This window comes from Emys orbicularis, chromosome 1 (assembly GCF_028017835.1).
Source record: "Emys orbicularis isolate rEmyOrb1 chromosome 1, rEmyOrb1.hap1, whole genome shotgun sequence".
In the NCBI taxonomy this organism is placed as follows: Eukaryota; Metazoa; Chordata; order Testudines; family Emydidae; genus Emys; species Emys orbicularis.
This window is the reverse complement of record NC_088683.1, coordinates 215,748,489-215,762,243: the sequence shown is the minus strand read 5'-3', so window position 1 is coordinate 215,762,243 and position 13,755 is coordinate 215,748,489. Positions and strand designations below refer to the sequence as shown.

Genomic DNA, 13,755 nt, shown 5'->3' with positions numbered 1-13,755 from the left:
TCTGCAGGGTTAGTAGAAGAAAAGTAACAGAAATTGACATTTTGCCCCTTACTCCCCCGCTCCACCCCCCAACTGCTTTGGTATTTTTTCCATCTGGATCTGCAAGGTTCTTATCCATCTTTGACCATGCTAAGTTTGTTACTACTTAGGTTCTAAAACAATATTTTTTTAGGGATTTATAATAGGTCCCACTGCAAACTCATCTTCATCCCATTAATAAGACTGCATGTCTGATGGTAAGTTTTCTGAAGTGCTTTGAGATGGTTGGATATAAAGGGAATTTAAAAAAATCAGAATTTAGCATCTAAAAATACTATATATTGAAGAAATGCAGTCATGTATTTTAGAATAAATTATAACGTTAATAAATGTTTGTAGCTAAAGCCGTCACTGAGAAGAAAAATAAGTACAAAGTAGATTGTTGACCCATTAGAAGACAATTAAACAATATAGAATAAAGTGCTCTGGTCCTGAAGTTTCTGTAATGAAGGTAATTTGTTGATCCAATAAAAGTTATCTTGTAAAATAGTACGGAAGGCAGTAAGGATGAATGTAATGTTGGGGAAGGATATTAGAAATCGGCACTACTCCCTGAATTTTGGGACACTTGCCAGGACAGATCCATAGTTTCCAAAATATCTGTGCACCTGTAATAACATGCTTCACTTATAAAACAATACAAGATGGAGGAAGAAGTGTAGTAGCAAGCTATCTATCTATGATGAGCTGATCCTACCAAAGGTAAATACAGCCAAGGCAAACCATCTTTATTTTTGGTAGAAACAAAATGAAGTAACTTTACAACAATCAATATTTTTAAATTGTTTAGTGAGCTTTTCCATAGTGGAACTCCACCAAGCCTAGTTACACTGAATAAGATATCACTTCGTATCTTCAAGTACAGCAAAAAAGACTAACAAAGTTAATGGCTATTAGGAATATTTATTCCAGTCATGGCAGCTAAAGCTTATAAAATTAATGGGATAGCAGCTATCCCTATATTTTTACCATCCACATCTTGCCCTTAAACCAAATAATCTTTCTTAATTTACTTTATTATATAAAACTGAAATTCAGTGCACCATGCAAATGTTTTCACACTACCTGCCTCCTAGACAAATGCAATATTCTTGAGCTTCACTCTATTTGTGCTCATATAAAAGCTGAATTCTATTTTATTTATACCTGCCAAGCAATGGATTGTGAACTAGCATTGTGTATTCTAGATGTATGTAGGTTCTAACTTTTGAAGCCTTGTAGCAATTTCAAATACAGTTTTAAGAACCAGGGTTGTTGTAACTTTTTTTTTTTAAAGGACATATTTGCCATTCGACCAAATCAGAGTGACTGTGAAAAATAATTAAAAATAAATAAATCAGAATTGCATAATATTGAAGCAGTACTTTCAAAGTCCATGTTAAAATGCAAAGCAGATTTATAGCAACTATTAGATAGTTACTGAATATCTTTAGAATAGATAGTAAATAAGAAAAAATCTTTAAGCGTTGTTTGAGATATGGCAGAACTTAAAATGGCTGCTACTCAGTGGCAGTAACAACTTGGATCTTTTTATGATCAGTACAAATACTTGACAATTTACATAATTTAGGCATTGACTAAAATGTAGACCCCCAATCCTGCAATTGCTTACATACACAAATAATTTTACTAATCCTGTGAATGTCTCATGTAATAGGATTGCTCATATCTGTGAACTGAGCACATGTGTGAATGTTTGCAAGATGGGGGGGCCTTAGCTATGTTACTAATTTTTTACTATTTTATACTTTACTTCATAGTTATTACACAATTTTAGACTTGGGAGTATAGGCAATACTTTTATAAATATAATTAAAGGATATGTTCTGTATCATATATTTGTGCTTAGAGAGAATAAGGCCCTTTTAAAAATGTGGGCATCTCCTACCTACACAAGCTCATTTATTTAACTCTACATAATTCTACTGAGGTCAACGGGTGTAGAATTGGGTCCTTTGTTAGGAAAGACACCTACTTAAACTGGATCAGGAATGTGCAAAGTGCTCACATCATGAGTTTTCCTACATTCTTCTAGTCACTGAACCAATCGGGCCAGGTCAGATTAAACTAGTTTTATAATTTAGTGAATTCTTCTTAAGAAATATATATTCATATGCACTGAGTGCTAATGAACAGTGCACCCAATCATGTTTCCACTTAATTCAATGACAACGTTCCAAATGGTATTTGAAGAAAGATCATACCCTTTAAAAGGACTAGAGTCCACTGAAGAAATAAATGCTTTGGCATGATTTTGTCCCCCAAGCAGAGAAGCAGTTTGGGCTTTTTACGCTTGATCAGGTAACTGTGGTGTTCATGCAGCATCAATGCATAATCTAGAAATAGCCTTGTTTAATCAGATATGAGGCACTGATACCTATCATACAATACTAGGAATACTGTAAATGTAATATATTCCTAGTCTGTTCCCAACTGCATTTTAATCTCGCTGCTTCTTAATGCTTGTATCCTTTCATCTCCCTTCCGCTGATTAAATTACTCCATCTCCCTGTGAGTAAAGTGTCAGTTGCCTATGTCTACACTGCAGGTGAAGGTGTCCTTGTTGTGTGGCTAGGCATGCCTGTGTTATTTTTAATCTAGCTAGTATGGATAACAATAGTGTAGACATGGTGGCACAGGTTCAGCATGGGCTAGCAACCTGAGTACATACCCGGGCTCACTCACGGGTTTGTATTTGGGCAGCTAGCCAGTGCAGTCACATCTATACTATCGTGTTACCTAGATTAAGGCAAGCACGGGTATGCTTACCTATGCTAGTCTCACTTTCACTTGCATTATAGATGTAATCTTTTGATGCAAATATCCATATTCTCATTTTATTAATATCATGGCATCTCCAGTTTAACATATCATCAATCTGGAATATTTAAATTGCTAAAATTTGCTAAAGGAAAGCCAGTTGTCACAAGTTAAATTGAAAGAATTTGTTCAGAATGTACATTTTGTGTAATGGACTTTACAGCATGTTCATACCTTTTTCTTTAGTGCACAAACAGTATTATATAATGGCAATATGCTTTGAGATTTTGATACTTTCTGATCTTAAAGGCTTTGGTGTAACTTAATATTTGTACTCCAGTCAGCTACAGGACAACAGCAATGGCAAAAACATTGACAATGCAGTTCATAGTCCGGTTTTCCCATCTCACTGTGCAGGTACCTAAAAGATCATTAAAAAAAAAAAAATTAGAAAATAAGCTTGCTCCCCATGCCTTCTCTGTTAAATTCTATTACATTTCAGTGCAAAAGACCAGAAATTTAGGATTAAAAAAACCCTCAGATACTCATTTCTCTGAGGAAATGTAATAGGAATTTGTAATCCTCTCCATAAAGATGAATTTACTCTTACCTTTTTCTCTTTGGAATACAGAAACTAATACCATCAAAACTGCATCAAACTTACACATACTATTTACTAATAAACTTAGTTTTAAATAAGATAAAAACCCCAATATAATATAACAAATTAAATTCTCTCTATAAACCTGGAGAAAAATAGCTTTTTCTCCAACTTTTGATTCTACAGCTAAAGATTAGAGAAATGTAAATTACTATGGAGTGAAAGAATGGAGTGAAAAGCTCAGATTAATGACTTCCTCCTGTCCTCGTGAACTAATAATTTTCCTGAGGTCAGAAAATCATTTCTTGTTCTTCCCTATCACACAACATATAGCGTTTGATAGTTACTTAAGCTCAAAGCCTACCTGGCACAGTCACAGGGAGAGAAGATTGGTTCAGAATGAGTTTTTAAAAACATTGATTTAAGTCAGTCCTTGCCACCCTGCCAACAAGGAATTCCCCCTCCCTCCACGTTCAGCCAATGAATCAATATTTTCAAATCCTTTTATATACTTTTTGGCTCTTTTGCTTTTTTGTATGTAAAAGAAACTTCCATGGCAAAATAAGAATAGACTCGTACTACACTTATGACATTAAGAACATAGATAAGAATATGTGGTTTTATTTACATGGACATAATGGGAAATCAGCAAAAGAAGCTGCTGCTCTGACATTTCTAAAGCCAACAATATATACGTATCCCAACACAAACTCTGACCTGAATGTACTTATTTATTGGAACCTATTTTCTAACTAATGATTCAACTCAGTCTTGTGTTTTAAATGCAATCTTTTGACCTGTTTTACAACAGAATCCTGGTGCCTCATTTTAAGTCCTTTCTACGGTACTTGAAGAAACTGAGCCTTGGCAGGCTTGAAAGCAGTCCAATAATCTTACCACACCACACGGTGAACTGAAATGGGGGAACTTGGAAATAATGCATAAGTGAATAAAATAAAGGAACATGGCAACTGACTGCAAGAAAGAAAGAAAAGCTTTAGCTAAAAAAAAAAGCCAATTCTTTATTCGTGCCAGCTTCTCTTAGAGTAGGGCAGTCCACTTATAATAAGTAGGCAAACATTCAGAATTGCAAATTTACATTTAGAGCACACACTACTAATTAAGTCAGCGTCCCTACAATTGAAGATCTTCTATGGGGACTAATTTGCACAATCTTTCTTTCATACTGAAAATAGCTCCACTGGTATTGCTAATTTTGTCATACCCCAGTGTTCTCCATCCATCTATTATTCATTCAATCCTGGGTGCATCTGTTGAAAATGCATACAAGGCTTCCGGGTCTGGAGTTGGTGGCTTTTTGTAATCAACCCTTCAAACTGCTAAAAATACTATTTGTAGCACAGCTGAGCAACGGGTAGCACATTCACCGTCTTTTATTTGACTTGAATCTGAATGAGGGAACTTACCATCAGTTGTGGTATCCCAAAAGCACGAGCTTGCTGTGTGGAGACCAGCGCCACACTTCTGCATCACTGCACAGGTTACTGAAGGACAGAGTAATAAAATCAGTGTTTTCATTAATAAAACAAGACTGATTAATCTGCAGACTGAGTGAAACTACCATCATGAAACATATAATTGGAAACCTCAAAACGCAGCCAAGTCTAATTCATTTAGTGACAAAACAAGACTGGCAGCCTCTTCCCTTTATGTATTTGTTATATCACACTGTCATAGACAAGCTCCCATTTTACTGACCTGCAAGCCTTCAGTTACCTTTTAACTAGTCTCAAAACAAAGAAAGCTATTATGCAACATTCCCTTTAAAAATCTTCATACTAAGATTTTTAATATGAAGTCTACTGAAAGTGTCTTAACACTGATCTATCATTTTTGGGGTAATTGTTTAGATATCTTCTAGACTACGTAGTAGCACAGGTAGTGGCAGTGGAGACATGACTGAGCCAGACTGAGTACATAGCCACTGGTTTCAGGCTCAGCCATGCTGCTGCTACCATGGCTATGTTGTTATACACTGCTCTGAGAGTTAGCATGAGTATGTATACACAAGGAGGGGAATCACACCCCTAGCTCGCAGTGTAGACATAACCCTAGTGGTATGCAAATAACCCCTTTCCCAGAAAGCTCACTGGTATGACTAAATCTTTTAAAATATTTAGAATTAATTTGCACTTGAAGGCACAGCCATTCACCAAGTTGGTGTGGAGGCACACTGTCCCAGTGCGAGCTGCAGGAGGAATTGTGCCTGACGCAGATGGTGCTTTTGGAACTCCTCTGAGCAGAAGCAGCATGTAGTCTTACACCATCTTTTAAGTGGGTGCAGCATCTAGCATGGTCCAGCTGCCTTTGAAGAAGCAAGTGCCAGCATCCGCTCGAGCTGGAAGGAGTCCTTGCACCCCCCCAAAGGAAAGACCTGCCCTGCCACTGTGTCCAGCCTACACATACGGGCCAAAGTGGGCATAGTGTGTACTTTTTCCCTTTTAACTTCTCCTTTACATGTGCATCCCTGAAAACAGTGGACACAATCTACCCTTTAGGATGAAATCAATTGAACATCCTCTATAAGGGTGTGTACTGTACGCTAAACCTCAAGTACAAATATTTCTAAAATCCTTTTGGTAAGGATTTAGATTAATACAACCTACCTTCTGAAATTATGAGAATTTTTGGCAGATGTAATAACTTTGGGTTTTCTTTACTTTCCCTTCATTGATTTTTTTTTTTTTTTTTTTTTTTTTTTAAAGAGAAACAGGAAAGACAATTGTCAGATTTAGCTCCTTTGGGAAGGGACTGTCCCTATGGTATGTCTTGTACAGGGCTAGGCACACTATCAGCATTTAGCATCAAGTAAAAATGAAAAAACTGCCACAGTTTTGTTGCATATAAATGTCTAAGTGATTAAGCATACACACAAATAATACGGACATTTTCTCAGTTCCTAATCACCTGTTGGGGGTGTGTGGGGGGTGTGTGTGTGTGACGGATGGGTGAGACGGGAGAGATTACAGTACAGGAGAAAACTAAGAGGGTATGTTTTTAAACTTCAAAGTACCTCCTAGCTTGAAAACGAATTCTTCCCAGCAATTACTCATCTGAATTGTATAAGGCAAAGTATGGATACTGGTACTTACCAATGTATTTGTATGTTTTTCCTAGTTTTACCAGATGTGTTAAAGATTGCTCCACTATAGTTGCAGTCCACTGATTGACTTTGTTGTGATTGTAATCTACCTTGCCCAAAATCCCTTCTATGCACTACAAATAGAGAAAAATCAATTGCACTAGTAATACATCAATATGAAATGTCTCAAAACAAACCATGTTTAATAGAGTAACTCCAAATATTTAATAAACAATCCCAGAACACTTGCAGGGCAACTGAGTATCTTAGACTAATCATTTGAAATCAATTTACCTCACTGCATACCAGTTGCTGAAATGGGAAATGAAATATAATTCAGCATCCATAGATGCTGGGATATTTACTATATATTCTTCTGTCTAGCTCAAAGGTACAACTGATGTGGCAAAGTGAGGCTGTCAGTAGAAATGTATTGCAGAAAATACCTTTTAAATAGTTAAGACTGCAACATGACTTCTGTTTAAAAGTCAAGCTTTCTTAAAATCTACATGCTGAATCAGATTCTTTTGAAAGCAGGTGTGCCTCAGGAGGGCACAGGGTAGGGTTAGTGACCCTAATTTGAAGTAATTTGAGGGGGGGGGGGGAAGCCGTTTTTGTTTCTAGCTTTTTTTAACAGAGCTAGGGACCAAACTATTGATGTGATGTGGATAAAAATAGTTTCAATCTGTTTAATCAATGTAGTGCATGGCACCCTCTAAGTGAGAGGGTGCATGGGAACCCAAACTGAGAGAGGATATTTAAAATCATGTTCACTACCCTTGCACAGATGTGTTGCCTGAAAGAATTACAGCTAACATGCACCCATAAAGGGGAAAAAAGTGAGAGGGTTTCTATGCAGTTACTTTATGCTTGCCCGGGGCATTTATGTCCGCACATTCCTTTGAACCTGACCTTTTCTTTGTACACCTGCACAATAAATATTTAATAACTCATGTTGCTAGCTAAAAGATGTCTTATGTGTTTTTATTTATGGGGAGGTTTTACTGTGCTTGCTATTAGGTCAGCAGGCAATCTAACCAAAGTTTTGTTATATCAGGTGGGGAGGAGACAGAACTTTGGGGTGGAGAAGGGAGGAAATGATGGGACAGGAAGAGGGGTTGCAGTTGTGAGGGGGCAGAAAAGGAGTGAGAGGTAACTTCCTGATCTTGGGGGCAGGTTAATGTGGTTTCCAAAGACACGGCATGGAGGTTTGGAACTAGCAGTGCAGCTACCTTGACTGCTGAGAGAAAAGGACTGTGTGTTGCCAGAGTTGTCAACATGCAGATTCTAGGCAATTCCTGGATCACAAGGTTGCAGAAGTTTCCCAGACAGCAAGGTGTACACCATGACAAGTGATTTGGGTTGAGACATGTGGTCTGCATTGGCATTGTGTTTTGCCCACTTTCTGGTGTGTAACCAGTGATTTGAAGTTGTGATCTACCTGGCACACTGGCAATTCACTTGAATGGAAATGATCTGGCTCTTATTCCTGGTGTTCACCTCATACAATGTATGAGAGCAGATTTGGACCACATCAGAGATTTGTGTCCGGGGACTGTGATAGTTTTCTGATTTGGCTGAGTGTCTACATAACTGCTACAGCAATAAGATGAAAGCTATTAATAAGTGTTGGAAGAAGATTAATCAGGAAATTGAATGGGTCATGGCTGACCAAAAGTCTACTGTATTGCACAGAAATATTACGAGCTCTGAAACATCACTGTTTTGGAAGATTGAGTACTTTTATTGGATGGGGTCAGAGGAGCTTTCTCTCAAATATAAAACTCTGTATTTTGGAACAGAAAAACATTTCTCTTACTGCCCCTGCCACAAACTCCACCCTCTAACCATTCTGAAACCTGAACAGAAACACTATTCCACTGTAACACAGTTTATTTTTAACTCCAGGCACTAAACATGAGTTGGGTTATGAGGGGGTGGGGGGAAGTAACAGCAATAGAAACTTTTGTATACCAGGGTGTGAAGACTTCAGGGAGATGTGTTCCCACCACCACAAGTAGGGGAGACTAGGTACAGTAGTGGGCCCGGTTACAAGGGGGAAAGGTAGTGAATGAGTCAGGGATATGGCTGGGGAGGTGTGCCAAAGCAGAGCTAGTGGGGTCCAGCTGGGATGTGCGCATGGGGGGATGGGAATGGCAAGATAGTGGTGGGCTGGCTGGTTTAGTATGCAATTGTGGGATATGTGTACAACTACCTAAATGCCTACTAACCCTACCACCAACATATCTTTCCTGTTCAAAAAACTAGGAAATTCAATAGTAAAAAACTATAACTTTCTATTAGTATAGTTTACTTGGTGGTAGATCGTCCCCTTGCAGAACACTCAGTGGAGCAAAACTCAAACTTCTGAAAACTAGGAAATGCAATTAAGGTTGCCCATGCAACCTTAACTGTGCCCTCTTTCAGAAATGCCCCAATATGCCTCGTTAACACACGTAACTTTTACTCTGCCACCCTAAGAATTGTTGAAATGTACAAGCTTTTACAATCCCCAGGAATCCAGCTAACATTATGGAAGGACAAAGTGGGGGAGGGGGACAAAGGTTGCCCAATATCACATTCCATCTACCCTCTTCAAGCAATGCCTCAGTATGCACATACCACATACTCACTAGAGATGTAAATAGCAGTTAAAAAAGGTGACCGTGTAACTGATTAAAATGTTATTGGTTACACTGTTAAATGTCTAACCGGGGAACTAGGGGTGCCAGGGGTGCTACAGCAGCCCCATGTTTTACGTGGGGCCGGCTGGAGTCCTGGATGGGGGAACGGAGTTTAATCATTAACCGAAACCAATAAGACTGATGCTTATCAGTTAACTGGTTAAACTTTTACATCCCTAATAATAGTGCCAAAGGCCAGTGTGAGTAAGATTCAGGAGGTTCCAGATCCTGGCCTTCACTCATACACTTAGTCAATTGCCCTTTGTAATAAAACCCCTTTGCCCTGCAAAGTATATAACGAGCAATTCTGCACTGAAATAACGCATACAGTATCCTGCAGGTATACATGCAGCTCTTCCCTTTGCTCATGCACAAAGGGTGCAAAACAAAGATCTCCTCAAATCACAATCAAAGCTTTACTACGCACTTGAAAATAATCCAGACATCCTCATATCCCGAATACACCTTTACCAAACAGGCCCAACGAGTGTCTTCACCATTTAGCACAGATACACATAACATACTGATTGCACCTGGAGTGTTTACAAATAACTCCCATTGGCTACTACCAGCTCCAGGGGAACATAGGGAAGGTGGCGTGTGCAATCATTTTTTTCTTTGTCCTTTAATAGAGTTAGATGGAGCTTTGTGGGTGAGAATGAATGAGTTGTGAAAGCAGGAGAAGAATGTGTATTTCAGCAACTGTGGGGTTGGCAGAGTAAAGGTAAGTCTGTTATCCATTCTAATGCTTAGGTGGGCAACTTTAACTCTTCTGAAAACTGGGAAATACAGTTGGAGTTTTGCTCAACTCAACATTCTGCAACAGGATCACATACTGTACCACCCAGCAACCTTAATGGGATTTTTTGCCATTGAATACGTTCTAACAATTCTGTCAAATGAACATTTGAGTTTATTTACAGTGAAGGAACTAAAATTTCCCATTACTCTTATTGATAACCTGTGGCTGCCTGGAATGCTGAGGTGTCACTGCTTGTGTTCTGAAGTACAGTATGGGTTCCTAAGTGCTACTGGAACATTAAAAAAAAAAAAAAAAAACACCTTTCAGTAAAGGAACATATCTAATGGAAACAATATACGTTGGTTTAATCAACGGTGTAAACTTAAAATGGTGAAAAACTGAAAGCATTCCCTGTAAATTTAATCCCTTCTAATTCTTATTAAATTGCAGCCTCTATCATAAAGGAATCCAGTCATGTGAATTCACATGCTGAGACTAAATATAATATTGACCAATCTTAAATTGTAACGAAATTAACATCTGAAAAAGTCTACATAATTAAATGAGACTGTGTACACTTTTTAGATTCAGTGATGTAAACCCCATGCACTCAACTCCCAATTAAGTTATTTAGGAGGCCTATGCCCTGAGGACGGGCAGGATCAAACCCCTCAGCTAGTTTTAATCAACCTTTATACATTGTGACACGTACAGGAAGTAAGACAGGGCTGTTGGCTTCCATTTATTACTTTATACCATTTTATGAATGTTTTTTCAAAAGAAATCTTCTCCAGGTTTCTAGTCTTTCTAGAGCTGCATTAATGCTAGACAACAGTATGGTAGCTTTACTTAACTTTTGAAATGGGGCATGGATACTTGGCTTAATTCCCTGTATCAGATGCGCAAAAAAAAGTGTACAGTATTTGTCCTTACCTTGAAAGGCTAGTTGTGTAAAGAGCTGAACTGTTTATCTGACATTGTTTTTGTGCTTGCTGTGCATACTGGAACAGTTTTTGAAATGTGAAGTTTGACAGGACATGCAGAGAGGGACTTGCAGAGTCTGCAAAGTCCTTCAGGGAATCTCATTTTAATACACTGTCTCCTAGAGAACTCCACAGGACCTGTAAGCAATAGGCTCTGCACTATTCAGTTGCTGGTTGCCATGGTGTTGCATTTAACAAATTCTATTACAGACTAGTCATCATAGCCTACTTTTCCTTGTATAAAAAGGCATTAAAAATCTGTCTTCAAAACTAATTCCAAAATTATATTTAATAAATAAATATGCATGTATGCTAAAAGCATGAAAGTATCACTGAAAGTGATATGCAGCTTTTTCTAAATATTGTATTTCATTCAAGTCACTAAAATTGTTAAACACAGCCTACCTCCTTAACGATGTTGTGGGCTTCCTCAGCATTGAAGGTCATCTATAATTTAAAAAGTTAGAAGTATAATCAGTTACTTATAGCATTTCACATTATTCTGGGGAGAAAAGAAATACTTGGGATATAGTTTTCCTTACCCCAACTAGAAAAGGCATAGATCAAGCACCAGACCCAGTTAAATTGTATTTTAAACCCAAACTAGATCAAAAGTAGTTTTAAAAATACCTCCACATTCTTCAACACAGCACAGCTGCCATCTGGCATTAATTGCTGTGTTACAACCCCCTCAAAGAGGGATTTTAAAAGCTGAGGCCTGGATACCAGGGTCCAAACTCATTTTTCCCTAAACTAAAAGATTCTTATACCATGTCTCTACGCATGCCTTACACATGATCATGAATATCCACCAGAACAAAAGACTGAATTGAACTCCCTTCATAGGGATCCCAATCCCACTCGCACTGAAATCAGGATTCCTATTGACTATTTTTTACACTTATTTTAACAAACGATAAAACAGGGGATTGCAACCCTAGTACGACAACTGCTGAGTTTTATAGGCACTAGAATGCCAAGTCACTTATTCAGAATATTTTTTTTTTATTTAAATCACGCGTCTTCTCTGCATTTGTCTGCTGGTTTTCCCTTCTCATCTTTTGGTTCTTTTTTTTCTCTGTTGCCTTCCCTCCATTAGTTTATTCCACATGTTACCTTCTCCTTCCACTCCCCCACACTTTGGTGTTGGGTGCTGTCTTTACAGACAAAGATGCATAAGCAGCCTACCCAAAGAGAAAGTACTAATTCTCATCATTTTCGCTATGCTCTAGTGGTTCCTAGAAGTGGAGAGGCAGGGTTGAATAGATTAAATCTGGTTAGTTTAATTCTTCTACTCTGGCTGGGAACAGCATGGCAAAATGAAATAAATAAGATCTTGTCATTCACTTTACTGTTCTTAGAGTAGGCCCAGAAGTTTTTTGCATTTCTTGTCAAAAAAACTGATTTATGCTTTGGGGTTACCAACCTGTCACAAATATCAATAGATAACTAAACCAGTAGGATTTTCAAAGCTTATTTTTGAAATATGAACATTGTGCTCTAGGAAGATTGTCCCTTAATCCTTGAAAGGCCACATCCTGTGACTGGTGTTGTGCAGGTGGACCCCTGATACTGATATCAATGGGGCTTTGCGCATGGTGCAGAAAGCTGTGCAAGCAGATCCAGTTGCAGGAACTAGCCCTAAATCAAATCACTCCCTCTAAAGCCATTTTGCCATTCTCAACTTCTCTGCACTCTTTCAAAGCTCAAGAATTGTCCTAAGAATATATTCTCTTTTTACACAGGAAGACAGGGAGGAAAAAAACAGGTGTAGATTTATTCAGAGTGAACTTAATAAACTGAAACTTCTACACTTGTTTGTCCCCCCCTCTCTTCCCCTCCCCTCCCCATCCCTTCTCCACAGAGATGCTGAAGCCTTCTTGCAGATGATTTTTTCAGATCTTCGCCCCAGCAACTGAGCTTATGTCTTCTGGTGCAATAGTTGTATCTAGCTCTGCTTCAAACCACTGCCTACTCCCTAGCAAGGGCGTTGCAAGAAGCAGCTGCTGGTACAGATCTGGCTACCTTCAACTCCCACCTCTGCCAGACGCCACCCAGCCTTGTCCCAGTGTGTGACTCTTCCCAGCCGCAGCCCAGGAGGAAAAGGGGCCTTCTGGACCAGGGCCCTGCGGCAGCGCCCTGCACCCAGCCGCTGTCACACGGGGCCAGCACCTGCCTGACCCAGACACCCCGCAAGGCGGCGGACCCCGCGGGATACACAACTCGGTGCCACCCCCGGGGCGCGCGGGCTCCGCGCTGCGGGACACGGACACTCCAGCGAGCTGGGGCCCGACTCCCCTTCCCCGGGGCTCCGTCCTGCCGGCGGTTTGATTCCCCGGGGCCCAGCCCCCGAGGCCGCTCGCTCAAAGCCCGCCCCGCTTCCCTCGTGCCGGGCGATGGCCCCGGTGCTGGGCGCGGGCCCGAGCCGCAGCGACCCCCCGCAGCGCCCCACCTCATCGTTGTGGGGGTGAAACTCCTCCATGGCCCGGCTCCGGCGGCGTCTCTGGGCCTGGCGCGGCTCCGTCTCCCCCGCCCCGGCCGGCCTGCGGGCCTCCTGCGGCAGCGACCCCTGCCGGGCGCCGGGGGGAGCGCGCCCGTCGGAGCTCCCGGCACAACCGGGGGGGGGGCGATGGGGGCGGGCTCGGCGGGGGTGTCGATGGGGGGGGGGGGATTCCAGGTGCGGGGAGGAGACGAGACTCCTGAACTGCACCTGACCGCACCGCCCGCTCCTGCTCTGGAGTAAATGGGCAGCAGTGAAGGGGCTGATGTCTGTGGTGAAAGCCCGTCGGTCACTGCTGCCTGGTGCTGTGTTCTGGTGACCTGTCAAAAGGGGGACAAATGGG

General features: G+C 40.4%; 1 protein-coding gene across 1 annotated transcript; it reads right to left on the bottom strand.

Annotated features, from left to right (window-relative positions):
- Positions 1–748: 748 nt before the first annotated feature.
- Positions 749–13,439, bottom strand: DYNLT3 (dynein light chain Tctex-type 3). The gene is made up of 5 exons (XM_065401132.1): positions 13,365–13,439; positions 11,318–11,359; positions 6,514–6,637; positions 4,828–4,905; positions 749–3,220 (listed from the first exon to the last, which is right to left on the bottom strand). The coding sequence occupies exons 1-5, from the start codon at positions 13,392–13,394 to the stop codon at positions 3,144–3,146; spliced, it is 351 nt and encodes a 116-aa protein (XP_065257204.1). The 5' UTR covers positions 13,395–13,439; the 3' UTR covers positions 749–3,143.
- Positions 13,440–13,755: the final 316 nt, after the last annotated feature.

Excerpts from the sequence above, each read along its gene's own strand:
- DYNLT3 (XM_065401132.1), bottom strand. The coding sequence starts at position 13,394 with ATGGAGGAGTTTCACCCCCACAACGATGAG. Across the intron at positions 6,638-11,317 it reads CCCACAACATCGTTAAGGAG|TGCATAGAAGGGATTTTGGG; the intron begins GTAGGCTGTGTT and ends CTCTATTTGTAG. Across the intron at positions 3,221-4,827 it reads TTGGGATACCACAACTGATG|GTACCTGCACAGTGAGATGG; the intron begins GTAAGTTCCCTC and ends ATGATCTTTTAG.